This window comes from Pleurodeles waltl, chromosome 7 (assembly GCF_031143425.1).
Source record: "Pleurodeles waltl isolate 20211129_DDA chromosome 7, aPleWal1.hap1.20221129, whole genome shotgun sequence".
In the NCBI taxonomy this organism is placed as follows: Eukaryota; Metazoa; Chordata; class Amphibia; order Caudata; family Salamandridae; genus Pleurodeles; species Pleurodeles waltl.
The window spans coordinates 89246790-89260336 of record NC_090446.1 but is presented as its reverse complement, the minus strand read 5'-3'; the positions used below and the strand labels follow the sequence as shown (position 1 = coordinate 89260336).

At 49.0% G+C, this 13547-nt stretch overlaps 1 protein-coding gene across 1 annotated transcript in view; it reads left to right on the top strand.

Moving 5' to 3' along the window:
• Positions 1–124: 124 nt before the first annotated feature.
• LOC138303745 (tumor necrosis factor receptor superfamily member 3-like) overlaps positions 125–13547 on the top strand; it is a 109986-nt gene continuing 96563 nt past the window's right edge. Inside the window, exon 1 of the mRNA XM_069243123.1 lies at positions 125–819. Coding sequence (XP_069099224.1) covers positions 688–819 — 132 coding nt within the window. The 5' untranslated portion in view covers positions 125–687. The remainder of the gene's footprint in view (positions 820–13547) is intronic.

The window sequence follows — 13547 nt, the reverse complement described above, 5'->3', positions numbered from 1 at the left end:
TCAAGTTTCGCCATGTCTGACTCCGCCCCCTCACCCGCCTTCAACTTTCCGCAGCCACACCTTGACCCCGAATTTACGGGTTCAATGAGTGTTTTTCCCATTTCCAGCACTTTGGACATCCCCCACTTCAGCGTGTATTTCTAGCTGGTCCGGTTGTGTCTGAAATTTTCACCCCACAGTTGCGCCGCAACTGAATCCACGTCGCTCTACGGGTGTTAGTTACAGACTTTGCATGGCCCCGCCCGTTGCGCACAAGCCCTCCGGCATCAAAGCCCAGCTTGGGACGGGCATCCTCCCAGGGATACAGGGCTCTGGATGCGTGGGTAGGCGCACCACACACGGATCTCTGCATCAGGTGCACCGACCCACCGTGCGCCCTGGCGCTAAGAAACCCGTGACCTGCCGGGCACACATGCCCCCACTCCTCTCCATCGCTCGCTGAAGGCACGCCCCCTGCTCGGGCTCCTTTCCAGCGCACTGAGTGTCACTTCCCATAAACCACCGGACTCAGTTATTGCTGGAACAGGGCAGTGCCTCTGCGCACACAAGCCAGGATAGGTTCCTCCATTTCCTGAAAATAATTCCTGGCCATTGGCTGAGGAGAGAGCGCTCCGGACGCAGGAGGACCAAGGGCCCTCCGGGGCCCCACGCCTGGCACTGGTGCTATGTGACTTGGCCGCGCTGGGCATGATCGTGGTGGGAGCGGAGTGTGGCGCCCCAGTCCCGGTAATGGCACGGAGCGGCAGCTGCGGGCACTGGGCCCTCGCCTGGGTCCTTCTGTTAGGACTCACCTCGGACACCGCAGCCGCACCCGGACAGGTAAAGGGGGTGGGGAGATACGTGGGCAGGGCAGGCGTAGGGTCATTCTGCGTAAATACAGAGGGATAGTGACACAGGAGCGAGGATGTTTACTAACAGATGTCGAGAGCTGCCTGCTTGGAGACGACGCTGTGTTATCTCTGCTTAAACAGTCGCAAAGGCCTATGGACATTACATAGACTGTTCTGAATACTGTAACACGGGAGTAACCAGTACTTAAGTGGAAGCATTAGATATTTAAAGATAGCTACAGTGCTTTAAATGGGCCGGTACTCACAGGTACTGAGTACCAGCACTTCTTATTTTTCTCACTCTGAGTACCGGCACTTCTCTGCTGCCAAGTAGAGTACCGGTACTCATGAAATGTAGTCTCATTAGCTGCCAGTGCTGCTGAGCACTAGGCTGTCAGAGTTGAACCTGACAGCTAAGGTGCTGCTTTAGCCCTGAGCCGACCCCGCTGAGCTATTCAGCAGGAATTATCTGCCTAATGTCCAGGTATTCACCAGCACGCTGTGTCTGATAGAACAGGGCTCATTCAGGCTCTGTGCTGTCAATCACATTCATACTACTGTATGCATTTCTGCAAACACAGGAATGGAGGGATCCCCGCTAACAGCGACATTTAAGAAAGCCATGGGAGGAAAGAAGTTTAAAATGGCCTTAATTCCTCCTGAGTCTTTTGAACGAGGGTCTGCTTACGTCTGTGTGTGTGTGCCTGCTTGTATGCAGGTGTTCTGTGAGAGAAAAGCGAATGAAAGAGGGAGAGAATCGGGACATTTTAAGGAGGACTGTGTGGAATGCTTTGTGAGTGCGTGTCTGCTTGTTTCGTTGTGTGTGTGTGTGTGTGTGTTTGCTCAAGAATATATAGTATTGTGCAAAACGACAGCAAATAACAGTATGGCATTAGGAAGCTGCAAATATTACAAAACAAAACAAAATGTTAAAATATAATTGTGTTTCGCTTTCATTTTGTGTAACGAGTTAACTTGTTTTATTTAAACACATTTCTCATGTGTCTTGGTATGTGCTGCAACTGGTATATAAGTCATAACTTATCCTCATGTCTTGCTCTTAGCCCCGCCCCTTGCCCCGCCCACCACACTACAAGCTCATGTTCATGAGTACCTGCACTTATTCTTTCCCATTTAAAGCACTGTATATATATATATATAGACACACACACACAAAACACTGGAATCATGCGATTGTGCAGCCGCAGAGATTTTTGCATAACCGTAGATTTGCTGCTTTTGACACATAACCCGCCATCTGCTGCATAATGTACACATTTTAACAAATGTTTCTAGCTCAAACGGTTCAAAAGTTACTAAATATGCAGCAACACGTGTTCCTGTGCAGACAAAGGTGCATTGAAAAGCTGGACTGGTCACCTTTCTGTTGCTTACTGCTACACTAGGTTGTTAAACTGGTACTAATGCGGTTCAGCGAATGCCGGACAGTGTTAGCAAGTTTAACAAGCATTTTCAATGCAATAGGGCTCGCATTAGCGAGAGTTAGAGCTGTTGCCGTTGTAAATGACAATGACAACCTCGCATTTGAGACCTTATAAATATTTAGCCATGCAGCACATTAAAACTTTATCAAAAATAAACTATGTTTGTGCATTCCTTCATAAAATTGGCATTAGAATGTAATGGTCTGAACAGCCTCTACAGAGCACCTCAGTAAAAATAGCATTTGGAAGAAATATGGTCTTGTAAACATATAGTTAGCCCCTAGAGGGCACAATCACACAAAAAAAATGATAATCAAAATTGCTGTGTAACCATATAATTAGCCCCTTGAGGACATAGTGTATTACACATTTTCAGGCCTAGCAGGCCTTTTAAATATCATTTAATTGTGGCGTCAGTGGCACAATGGTTCAGTGCCTCCGGTCGTTACTAGATGTCCCTGTAGAGTCAAAAGCAGAAGGAGCAGCACCACTGGGCGTGGCTAGATGTCCCTGTAGAGTCAATAGCGGAAGGTGCAGTAACACTGGTTATAGCTAGATGTCCCTGTAGAGTCAACAGCAGAAGGTGCACCACTGGTCGTGGTTAGATGTTCCTGTGGAGCCAAAAGCACTATCAGAAATAAACTCTGTTTGTGCATTAGCAGAAGGTGCAACGCCATTAATCGTGGCTAGATGTCCCTCTGTAACCTCCTGCGTTAGGAGTGCCTTGGGGCAATTATCATTCTTCAGCCCTTGGAGAACATAGTGCATTACACATTTATAGACTGAGTAAGGCTGTCAGAATTTTTTTTATAAATAATGTCCTTATAACACAAACCACTTTCAAACTATAAAAATAGCAGTTACAACTATAAGAAAGTTTAAATATGCCAGAATGGTGGAAGAGGTTATGATTTTTGGTGCTCTTCTGACCTAGTGTGACCCACAAGTTGTCTTTTGCAGAAAGAGAACGTTGTTCTGAATGTTTTGGTGGTGGTCCTATTGCCCCAATACCCCAATGCAGTGAATATTGTAGTATTGGCTCTCCTGCTGTGCCGGGAGAGCCGCTGTTGAGGATTCATTCTTGGGTCGATTGCATGCTATGTAAAGCAACAAAAAATTTACAAAACACATTCACAACACAACTACTTGTAATTACTGATTATTTAAAGTAATGACCAAATGAAGGACAATTATGGAAAATTAACCGCACACATGAACAAGAGTGCTTATTGACAAACAGGAGAGGCAGGAAAAAAAGAAAACTAGTCCGTCCAAACAACAGGAAAACATTCCAGAAGTAATTAAACTACATGGCCGGTGCACCTCAGCCAAGTACAGGAAGTGGCATATCAGCTGCCAAACCAGTTAGGAGGAAGCAAAACTAGAGTGACACTGTTTTTTACCGCCGCTGTCAAAATGAGGGACTTTGTCTCTTTCTAGCTCAGCATGGATGGAACTGTCGCTGAAAAAAACTACAGTTTAAAGTCATGTCCAGTAACATTTCAACTCTAAAAATCACTGAAATTCACCAGTTATAGGTAACTCAAGTAACTATAACTCATGCCCTGATGTAACTACAACTCATGCCCCTGCCATCCATAGTAATCTGATCAATAATGTCACTGCACGTGTCAGTGATATTATCAGTGATGTCATAGAAGATGTCATGAGTGAGAATGAGCAGTGCATTTGGCTATGTGCAGCTTGACATTGGATGTGGTGGGAGTTTTTTTTAAAAAAAATTTCTCTGGAACCGCGGCTCCACCTTTGGAACAGCAGGTCCTGATCCACGGTTCCACTCATTGATCCGCACTTCCACAGATCAGAGAAAAAAAATAATTGGGCCATTTTTTGCCCTTGAGGGGTCCGAACCCTTCTGTCTGCAGGATGGGGGCACGATACCTGTATCCTGACCCTTATGTGTTTTTGCACTCTCATTTTTTCCACCCGGAGCCAATGCGACAAACAAAAAGGCAGCGGGAACTTTTCTGTCAGATGGTGACCAGCCAAGCAGGGCCTTGCTTTTCACCCGGATTTACGAATCTGGAGCTGGAACCATGGGTCTGGATTTGCGGGGGATCCGTGTCCCCATATATCTATATATTTTTGGTCTTAACTTACTCTGAAACTTTTGAACGGATTCACATCAAATCACAAAATGTGTGACCTGCAGAACAGAATCTAGTTTAGTGCCCAATTTGGTGTAATTCCGTTGGAAAAAAATCTAGTTTAGTGCCCAGTTTGGTGTAGTTCCGTTCTGTGGTTCGGGCTGTAGGCATGTCTAAAGGTCCTATGGAAAAATGAATGGGAAAAACACATTTTGGGACCCCCCCCTTTTTTCTTGGCCCCACTTGACGGATCATCCCAAAACTTTCAAGACAGAAACTGAACTTAGCAAAGCATAAGGTTTGGAAATTTCATTATGATTCATCAAGCGGCGCCAGAGTTCTAGGCAAAACAAAAAACACTTTTTCTACAGAAACTAGGTCCTAACTATAACTACCTAGTGGTGACTGCCACTAGGTAATATATATATATAAACATATATATATGTATACACACAGAGGGCAATATAAAATGTTTGTAGCCTTGTAGATGTACTCAGACAGAGTAGGTTCTCATGCACATGTGCACCCACAAGTACAGATGTTTGGACAACACAGCAACCTTTTCACATGCATATTCGAGTGGTATGCATAGAAATAAATGTATTCTAAGTGTTGAAAGTGCACATGTAATACACTTAAGAGTCTTTTCCATGTGTATGCATATGTCCATGACATGAGCCTAGAAACATCTTCCGTATGCATGCAAAGTATATGTGCTGAATTTAGTATTTGGTTTCATATTCCATAAGTGCCCCATTCTGTTCCATGCTTGTAAGAGTGCAGATGTATATTCAAATTAGAAATCTGTACCACATGTTTAGAAGCCAGCATGCGTAACCCAACAAAACTTGTTCCAAATGTGCACAAGTATGCATCCTGAAATTTAAAACTATTTCACACCTACATAAGTGTACACAACTGCTTGTTTTGTTTACTGAAATCAGGAAGAAGTCTCGGATCATCTTTCATCCTAAGAAGAAGTCATAGACCAATGTTGATTTAAGAAAGATGATGTTATTAAAAATACAAATGTGTGCCCTTCGGCCATCATGGCACGGATTCAGCAGTCTACAGGGCAAAACAAACCTGCAAATACACAGCAGGATTTACAAACTGTGCATAAAAATGGAAATAAGTCCTACTTCTCAAACAGTTTTACCACACCTGTTAGACTTTTCATCCTTGGTGTGGTCTCCCTTAACTTTTTGCCTCTGTTCCCCAGGTTGTTGATGTGTGCTGGACTCTGATTTTACTGTTTTTGTTACTCTGGGCACTTTACCACTGCTAACCAGTGCTAAAGTGCAAGTGCTCCTTTACAACATGTGTATGTAATTGGTTCTCCATGATTGGCATATTTGTTTTACAGTTAAGTCCCTAGTAAAGTGCACTAGAGGTGCCCAGGGCCTGTAAATAAAATGTTACTAGTGGGCCTGCAGCACTGGTTGTGCCACCCACACAAGTAACCCTGTAATCATGTCTCAGACCTGCCACTGCAGTGTCTGTGTGTGTATTTTTACACTGTAAATTCGACTTGGCAAGTGTACCTACTTGCCAGGCCTAAACCTTCCCTTTTCTTACATGCAAGGCACCCCTAAGGTAGGCCCTAGGTAGCCCCAAGGGCAGGGTGCAGTGTATGGATAAGGTAGGAAATATAGTAATGTGGTTTATATGTCCTGGCAGTGAAATACTGCCAACTTCGTTTTTCACTGTTGCAAGGCCTGTCTCTCTCATAGGATAATATGGGGGCTACCTTTAAATATGATTAAAGTGTAGATTCCCCTAGAGAGTAGATGGACATGTGGAGTTTAGGGTCCCTGAACTCACAATTTAAAAATACATTTTTTAGTAAAGTTGATTTTGAGATTGTGCGTTTGAAAATGCCACTTTTAGAAATTGAGTATTTTCTTGCTTAAACCATTCTGTGACTCTGCCTTGTTTGTGGATTCCCTGTCTGGGTCAGTTTGACAGTTGGGTTGTTTTTCACCTCGCACTAGACAGTGACACAAAGGGAGCTGGGGTGTAACCTGCATTTCCTGATTAGCCATCTCTGCTAGGAGGGAGGGGTGGAGTGGTCACTCTCATCTGAAAGGACTGTGTCTGCCTCTGACAATGCAGACTCCAGCCCCCTGGTGTGTGTCTGAGGCCTTGCCTGGGCAAGGCAGGATTTCACAAGTAGGTGTGAGTCCCCCTTGAAGAAAGGTGACTTCAAAGACTAAAATGGGTATAAGAAGGGCACCCAAATCTACAGACTTTAGAAACACTTCTGGAACCAAGAGGAACCTCTGCCTGGAGAAGAGCTGATAGCTGAGGAAGAAGTGCTGCCCTGCCTGTGACTGTGCTTTGTGGAGCTTTCCTGCAGTGCTGCTTCTGCCAGAGTAAGAGGGCAAAGACTGGACTTTGTGTCCCTTCCATCTTGTGAAGAAATCTCCAAGGACTTGATTTAGAGCTTGCCTCCTGTTGTTTGAAGTCTCAGGGACAGCAAAGACTTCTCTCTGCCAGCACCTGGAGTCTCTGGAGAGACTCCTGCTCTGACAAGTGGTGCCCTATCCAGTCCCTGGGCCCTTGAAAGGAAAGCTGGTGGAAATCCAAGGAAATCGACCTCGGACCTCTTTGGACCGGCGCTACTGCTGAATCCGGTGACGCCCCCTGCACCCGACGCCGTGACCTTCGCTGGAATGCGACGCTCTTCGCAGGCCCGATGCCGCGGCAGCCCCGCTGAAGTCCGCAACTCCGTGGAAGTTACCGCACCACGTCGTGACCGACGCCGCTCGAAGTGCACGGATTCAACGTTTCGCACAGACGCCGCGATCCCCGACTTTGTGCATTGGCTTGTTTTCACTCTTCACCAAAGGTACTGTACTTGGGGGTCTACATGACTCCGTGTCCCGCGCCGCTGGTGTCGGCTTGTGGGGAACGACTCCATCACGACGCCGTGTTACCATCTCATCGAAGCATTTTTGTTTCTAAGCGCTATTTTTGAGTTTAATCTTTAAAAAGTCATAACTTGACCTGTGTATGTTGGATTTGTGTCGTTTTGGTCTTGTTTTGTTTAGATAAATATTTCCTATTTTTCTAAACTGGTGTTGTGTCATTTTGTAGTGTTTTTCATTAAGTTACTGTGTGTGTTGGTACAGATACTTTACACCTAGCACTCTGAGGTTCAGCCTACTGCTCTGCCAAGCTACCAAGGGGGTAAGCAGGGGTTAGCTGAGGGTGATTCTCTTTTACCCTGACTAGAGTGAGGGTCCTTGCTTGAACAGGGGGTAACCTGACTGTCAACCAAAGACCCCATTTCTAACAACACCCAAGTGTCCTTCGAAGGAGCAACGCAAGCCTTTATAAAACCTTTGTAATTGTGATTGCACAGCAAAATCAGCTCTTCAGATTCAGAACATCTGCAATCCACACAGATTCAAGAACCCCATAATGGAGCACATTGCAGAAAAATACATTAACTCTGTCCTTCATTAATGCACAATCTCTCGCAGAATTCCATGAGCTAGTGAGATCAAGTGGGCTGGCCGACTAACTTTAAGACCCTTGTCCCCCCAAGTAAACTTGGCCATTAACTTAGGCAGCAATACCAGCACTGACTATTATAAATTCCACAGCTACAAGCATGTTTCTTTCAGAACTCAAAAGACCATAAATATACCACTACTTAAGAAGCATAACTTGGACCCAACAGACCCAAACAACAACAGAACTATTTCCAATGAACCATTCTTTGGAAAACTGATAGAAAGGACCATCTTCTCGTAAATATCAAAATACACTAAGGAAAACTCCTTATTTTCTGACCACTAGCAGGCTTCGAGCTGGGAAGAGGCACTGAATCAGCACTGCTCTCCATTTGGAACAAGTTTAACACTGCAGTGGTTATAGAGGGAGTGTCAGCACACGTTCTCATGGACCTGTCTGCAGCATTTGACACTGTGCGTCATGAAATGTTACTGAGCAGACTAACAAGGACTGTTAAGGGAAATATCCTTGAAAGGATTGACTCCAACCTTAAAGACAGGTTAAGCAACATCCCCAACCTCTGTGCTCCTAAAATCCAGGCAGCATCATTAGAGGATATCCACAAGAATCTATCTCACCTCATTTAATGTCTACATAAAACTTCTCTCAGAACTCAGTTCTTTCAACTTTACATGTTACCACTAGGCTGACAATACCCAGATAATCCTTAAACTAAATACATCAAACAACCATTGGCTCCTAAAATTAAATGAGTGTCTCAAAGCCACCGACCAGTGGATAATAAAGAGGCACCTTAAACTCAACATCAACAACAGAAATCCTAAAATATAGTGTGAGAAAGTAGCCTCTTTCTAGCATGGTTACCCCCATTTGTGGCCTGTTTGTCTGTGTGTTTTGACTGTGTCAAAGGGATCCTGCTAGGCAGGACCCCAGTGCTTATGGCTTGTGCCCTACACGTCAGTATGTTTCACTGTATCTGTCACTATGCTTAACGGTGTCACTGGAGTCCTGCTACACAGAACTCCAGTGCTTAAGCTCTCTCTGGTTCCATATTTGTACTTACACATGGGTAACCCAGTATTCCACTCCAAATTGGTATACTTGACCCCCCTTATAAGTCCCAAGTATATGGTACCTAGGTACCCAGTGCATTGGGGTTCCAGGAGATCCTTGTGGGCTGCAGCATTTCTTTTGCCATCCATAAGGAGCTCATACAAACACTTCTTTAGGACTGCCATTGCAGCCTGAGTGAAATAGTGTAAGCACTATTTCGCAGCCACAGCCATTTTCACTGCACCAGGTCACTTATCAAATCAAATCATTAACATTTATAAAGCGCGCTACTCACCCGTGCGGGTCTCAAGGCGCTAGGGGAAAAAGGGGGGGTTATCGCTGCTCGAACAGCCAGGTCTTTAGGAGTCTCCGGAAAGCGGAGTGGTCCTGGGTGGTCCTGAGGCTGGTGGGGAGGGAGTTCCAGGTGTTGGCCGCCAGGAAGGAGAAAGATCTCCCACCCGCCGTGGAGCGGCGGATGCGAGGGACAGCAGCGAGTGCAAGGCCAGAGGAGCGGAGGAGGCGGGTGGGGACGTAGAAGCTGAGGCGTCTGTTGAGGTATTCCGGTCCCTTGTCGTGGAGGGCTTTGTGTGCGTGGGTGAGAAGTCGGAAGGTGATCCTTTTGCTGACTGGGAGCCAATGCAGGTGTCTCAGGTGTGCGGAGATGTGGCTGCTGCGGGGTATGTCGAGGATGAGGCGGGCCAAGGCGTTTTGAATGCGTTGCAGGCGATTTTGGAGTTTGGCTGTGGTCCCGGCGTAGAGGGTGTTGCCGTAGTCCAGGCGGCTCGTGACGAGGGCGTGGGTCACGGTTTTTCTGGTGTCGGCGGGGATCCAGCGGAAGATCTTGCGGAGCATGCGGAGGGTGAGGAAGCAGGCGGAGGACAGGGCGTTGACTTGCTTGGTCATGGTGAGCAGAGGGTCCAAGATGAAGCCGAGGTTGCGGGCGTGGTCTGTGGGGGTCGGTGCGGTGCCGAGGGCCGTGGGCCACCAGGAGTCGTCCCAGGCGGACGGGGTGTTGCCGAGGATGAGGACTTCCGTTTTTTCAGAGTTCAGCTTTAGGCGGCTGAGCCTCATCCAATATGCGACGTCCTTTATACTCTCTTGTAGGTTGGTCTTGGCGCTGGCGGGGTCCTTGGTGAGGGAGAGTATAAGTTGGGTGTCGTCGGCGTAGGAGGTGATGATGATGTTGTGCTTGCATACGATGTTGGCGAGGGGGCTCATGTAGACATTGAAGAGTGTCGGGCTGAGTGATGAGCCTTGAGGTACGCCGCAGATGATCTCGGTGGGTTCTGAGCGAAACGGAGGGAGGTAAACTCTTTGGGAACGGTTTGCGAGGAAGGAGGCGATCCAGTCCAGGGCCTGGCCTTGGATCCCGGTGGAGCGGAGGCGGGTGATTAGGGTGCGGTGACAGGCGGTGTCAAAGGCAGCCGAGAGGTCGAGCAGAATGAGGGCGACTGTTTCACCATTGTCCATCAGGGTTCTGATGTCGTCTGTGACTGAGATGAGGGCGGTTTCAGTGCTGTGGTTGGTTCGGAATCCGGTTTGTGAGGGGTCGAGCAGGTTGTTGTCTTCCAGGAAGGTGGTCAGCTGTTTGTTGACGGTCTTCTCTATTACTTTGGCTGGGAAAGGCAGAAGAGAGATGGGGCGGAAGTTTTTCAGGTCGCTCGGGTCAGCCGTAGGTTTCTTTAGTAGGGCGTGGACTTCGGCGTGTTTCCAGCATTCGGGGAAGGTAGCAGAAGAAAAAGAAGAGTTGATGACGGTCTGGAGGTGCGGGGCGATGATGTCGTCGGCTTTGTTAAAGATGAAGTGTGGGCAGGGGTCCGAAGGGGCGCCGGAGTGGATAGAGTTCATGATGGATTTGGTTTCTTCCGTGTTGATGTGGGTCCAGTTGTTGAGGGTGATGGCCGGGGATGCGGGTTCGGTGGTGTTTGGTTGGGTCTGGTGTCCGAAGCTGTCGTGGAGGTCGCTGATCTTGCGATGGAAGAAAGTGGCGAGGGATTCGCACAAATCCTGTGAGGGCGTGACGGCGTTGGCGTTGGCGCTGGGGTTGGAGAACTCCTTGACGATGCTGAAGAGTTCTCTGCTGTTGTGTCTGTTTTTGTCCAGTCTGTCGGTGAAAAAGTTCCTTTTGGCAGCGCGGATCAGGTGGTGGTGTTCGCGGGTAGCGTTCTTGAGGGCGGTCATGTTGTCAGCGGTGTGGTCCTTGCGCCAGGCTTTCTCAAGGGCGCGACAAGTTTTCTTTGATTCTTTGAGGGTGTCAGAGAACCAGAGAGGTTTTTTGGTGTTGGTCTGTCGATGCGTGCGTTTGAGGGGAGCAAGGTTGTCTGCGCAGTTGGAGATCCAGTTTGTGAGGTTGAGGGCTGCGTCGTTGGGGTCGGTGGTGAGGGTGTGTTGGTTGGCGGCGAGTGCGGAGAAGAGTTGCTCTTCAGGGATCTTGTTCCACTGTCGACGAGGGATGGGTTGAGTGCGGAGGTGGCGGGTCTCGCGTCGGAATGTGAAGTGGACGCAGCTGTGGTCGGTCCAGTGTAGGGCGGAGGCGTGGCTTAAGAAGACGTGTTTGCTGGCGGAGAAGATAGGGTCGAGCGTGTGTCCGGCGATGTGGGTGGCGGTGTTCACCAGTTGTTTGAGGCCGAGGTTGGCGAGGTTGTCGAGCAGGGTGGTGGTGTTGGGGTCGTTGTTTTGTTCCAGATGGAAGTTGAGGTCGCCTAGGAGGATGTAGTCCGGTGAGGCGAGGGCGTGCGGGGAGATGAAGTCGGCGATGGCGTCGCTGAAAGGGGCGCGTGGCCCGGGACGAGGGATCCTCTGAGGGTGGTCCTCGGGTCGGTGCGAATCTGAAAATGCAGGTGTTCCGCGGCGAGAGGGGTGTCTTCGGTGGAAGTGGTGACGCTGATGGAGTCTTTGAAGACGATGGCGATACCTCCTCCTGCTTGGTTGGTGCGGTCTTTCCTGGAGATCTTGTAGCCTTCGGGGATGGCGGTGGCGATGTCTGGAGCAGAGGAGGCGTTCATCCAGGTCTCTGATGAAGGCGACGTCCGGTGCTATGGAGTCCAGGAGGTCCCAGAGTTCAACGGCGTGTTTGTGGATGGAGCGAGCGTTGACTAGGATGCACTTGAGGTGGTTGATGGCGCGTGGGCTTGTGGTCATGGTAGTTGCGTGGTGGAAGATGCGTTTGCAGGAGTTGCAGGCGAAGGGTCCATGGGTGCGTTTGGGGTGAGCTTGGAAGCAGGTGTTGGAGCGTCCTGGGTTGAGGGCGTGGAGGGTGGTGGGTTCGTAGCGGATCAGCGGGGCTTGGGAGAGCTGGGGACCAGGGGTCGTGGCGCTGGGCGCGGGCCAGGCGCGGACGGGCGCAGACGGGCTTGCCTCTGGCACACCTCAGGCGCAGCCGCGCAGCGGCCGCCATATGAGGTAGGAGGGGGGGAGGGGTCAGCTGGGGCGAATGGGAGCTGGGGGGCGGGGGCGTGCAGAAGGTCGCGGCGGGAAAGCGCGAGGGAGGGGGGGACAGGTAGAGTGAGAAGAGCTGGTGGAGGGGGGTTTAAGGGTGGAGGGGGGTGAGTGTTAGGAGGTTTAGGAGATTAGGGAGAAAGATAGGAGTAGGGTTGTGAAGATAGGGGAGGGGGGGTTGTAGAGGTGGGTGAGGGTGAGAGGTAGAGTGAGAGGATAGGAAGATAGGTAATAGAGGGGGTGGCGGGAGGGGGGGGAGAGATAGAGAAATAGATAGAGAAAATAGATAGAGAAATCGATAGATAGAGAAATAGATAGAGAGATAGGAAGATAGGAGGAGGTGAAGAGTGAGGGAGTTAGATAGTGGGATAGAGAGATAGAGAGATAGGTAGATAGGAGGAGTGAGGGAGGTAGATAGTGAACGGGTTAGATAGGGGAGATAGAGAGGGGGATGCAAGTGAGGGAGGGGGATGAGGCAGGAGCAGGAGGGCAGGCGCGGGGCGAAGAAGACGGAGGAGGCAGAAGAGCCGAAGGCAGAAGATAGAAGACAGAAGACCAGAAGACCGGAAGAACAGAAGAACAGAAGAACAGAAGACCGGAAGAACAGAAGAAAGGAAGACCGGAAGAACAGAAGAACACAGAAGAGCACAGAAGAGCACAGAAGAACACAGAAGAACACAGAGGAACACAGAGGAACACAGAGGAACACAGAAGAACACAGAAGAACACAGAAGAAGATACAGAAAACGAAGAACAGAGGGCAGAAGACCACAGAAGAAGATGAGGAAGAAGAGAGGAAGAGAGAAGACGGGGAAAAGAAGAGTACAGAAGAAGATTACAGACGAGGAGCGAGGAGGAAGAACAGAGAAGAAGAAAAGAAGCAGGAGAGAGGGTGAGTAGCGCGGGGCAGAGCGAGGGGCTGGGAGGTGGGGGGTACTTACTGTGAGGTGGGTCTCAGGAACTCAGGAACCTGGAGGAGCTGGAGGAGCTACAGCGGCAGGGGGAGCGACCTACCCTTATAAGTCACCTATATGTCTAACCTTCAGACCCTGAAGGCTAGGTGCATATTATCTGTGTGTGAGGGCACCCCTGCACTAGCTGAGGTGCCCCCACGTCATCCAGGCCCATTTTCCCAGACTTTGTGAGTGCAGGGACGCCATTATAAGTGTGCACTATGTATAGCTTCACAG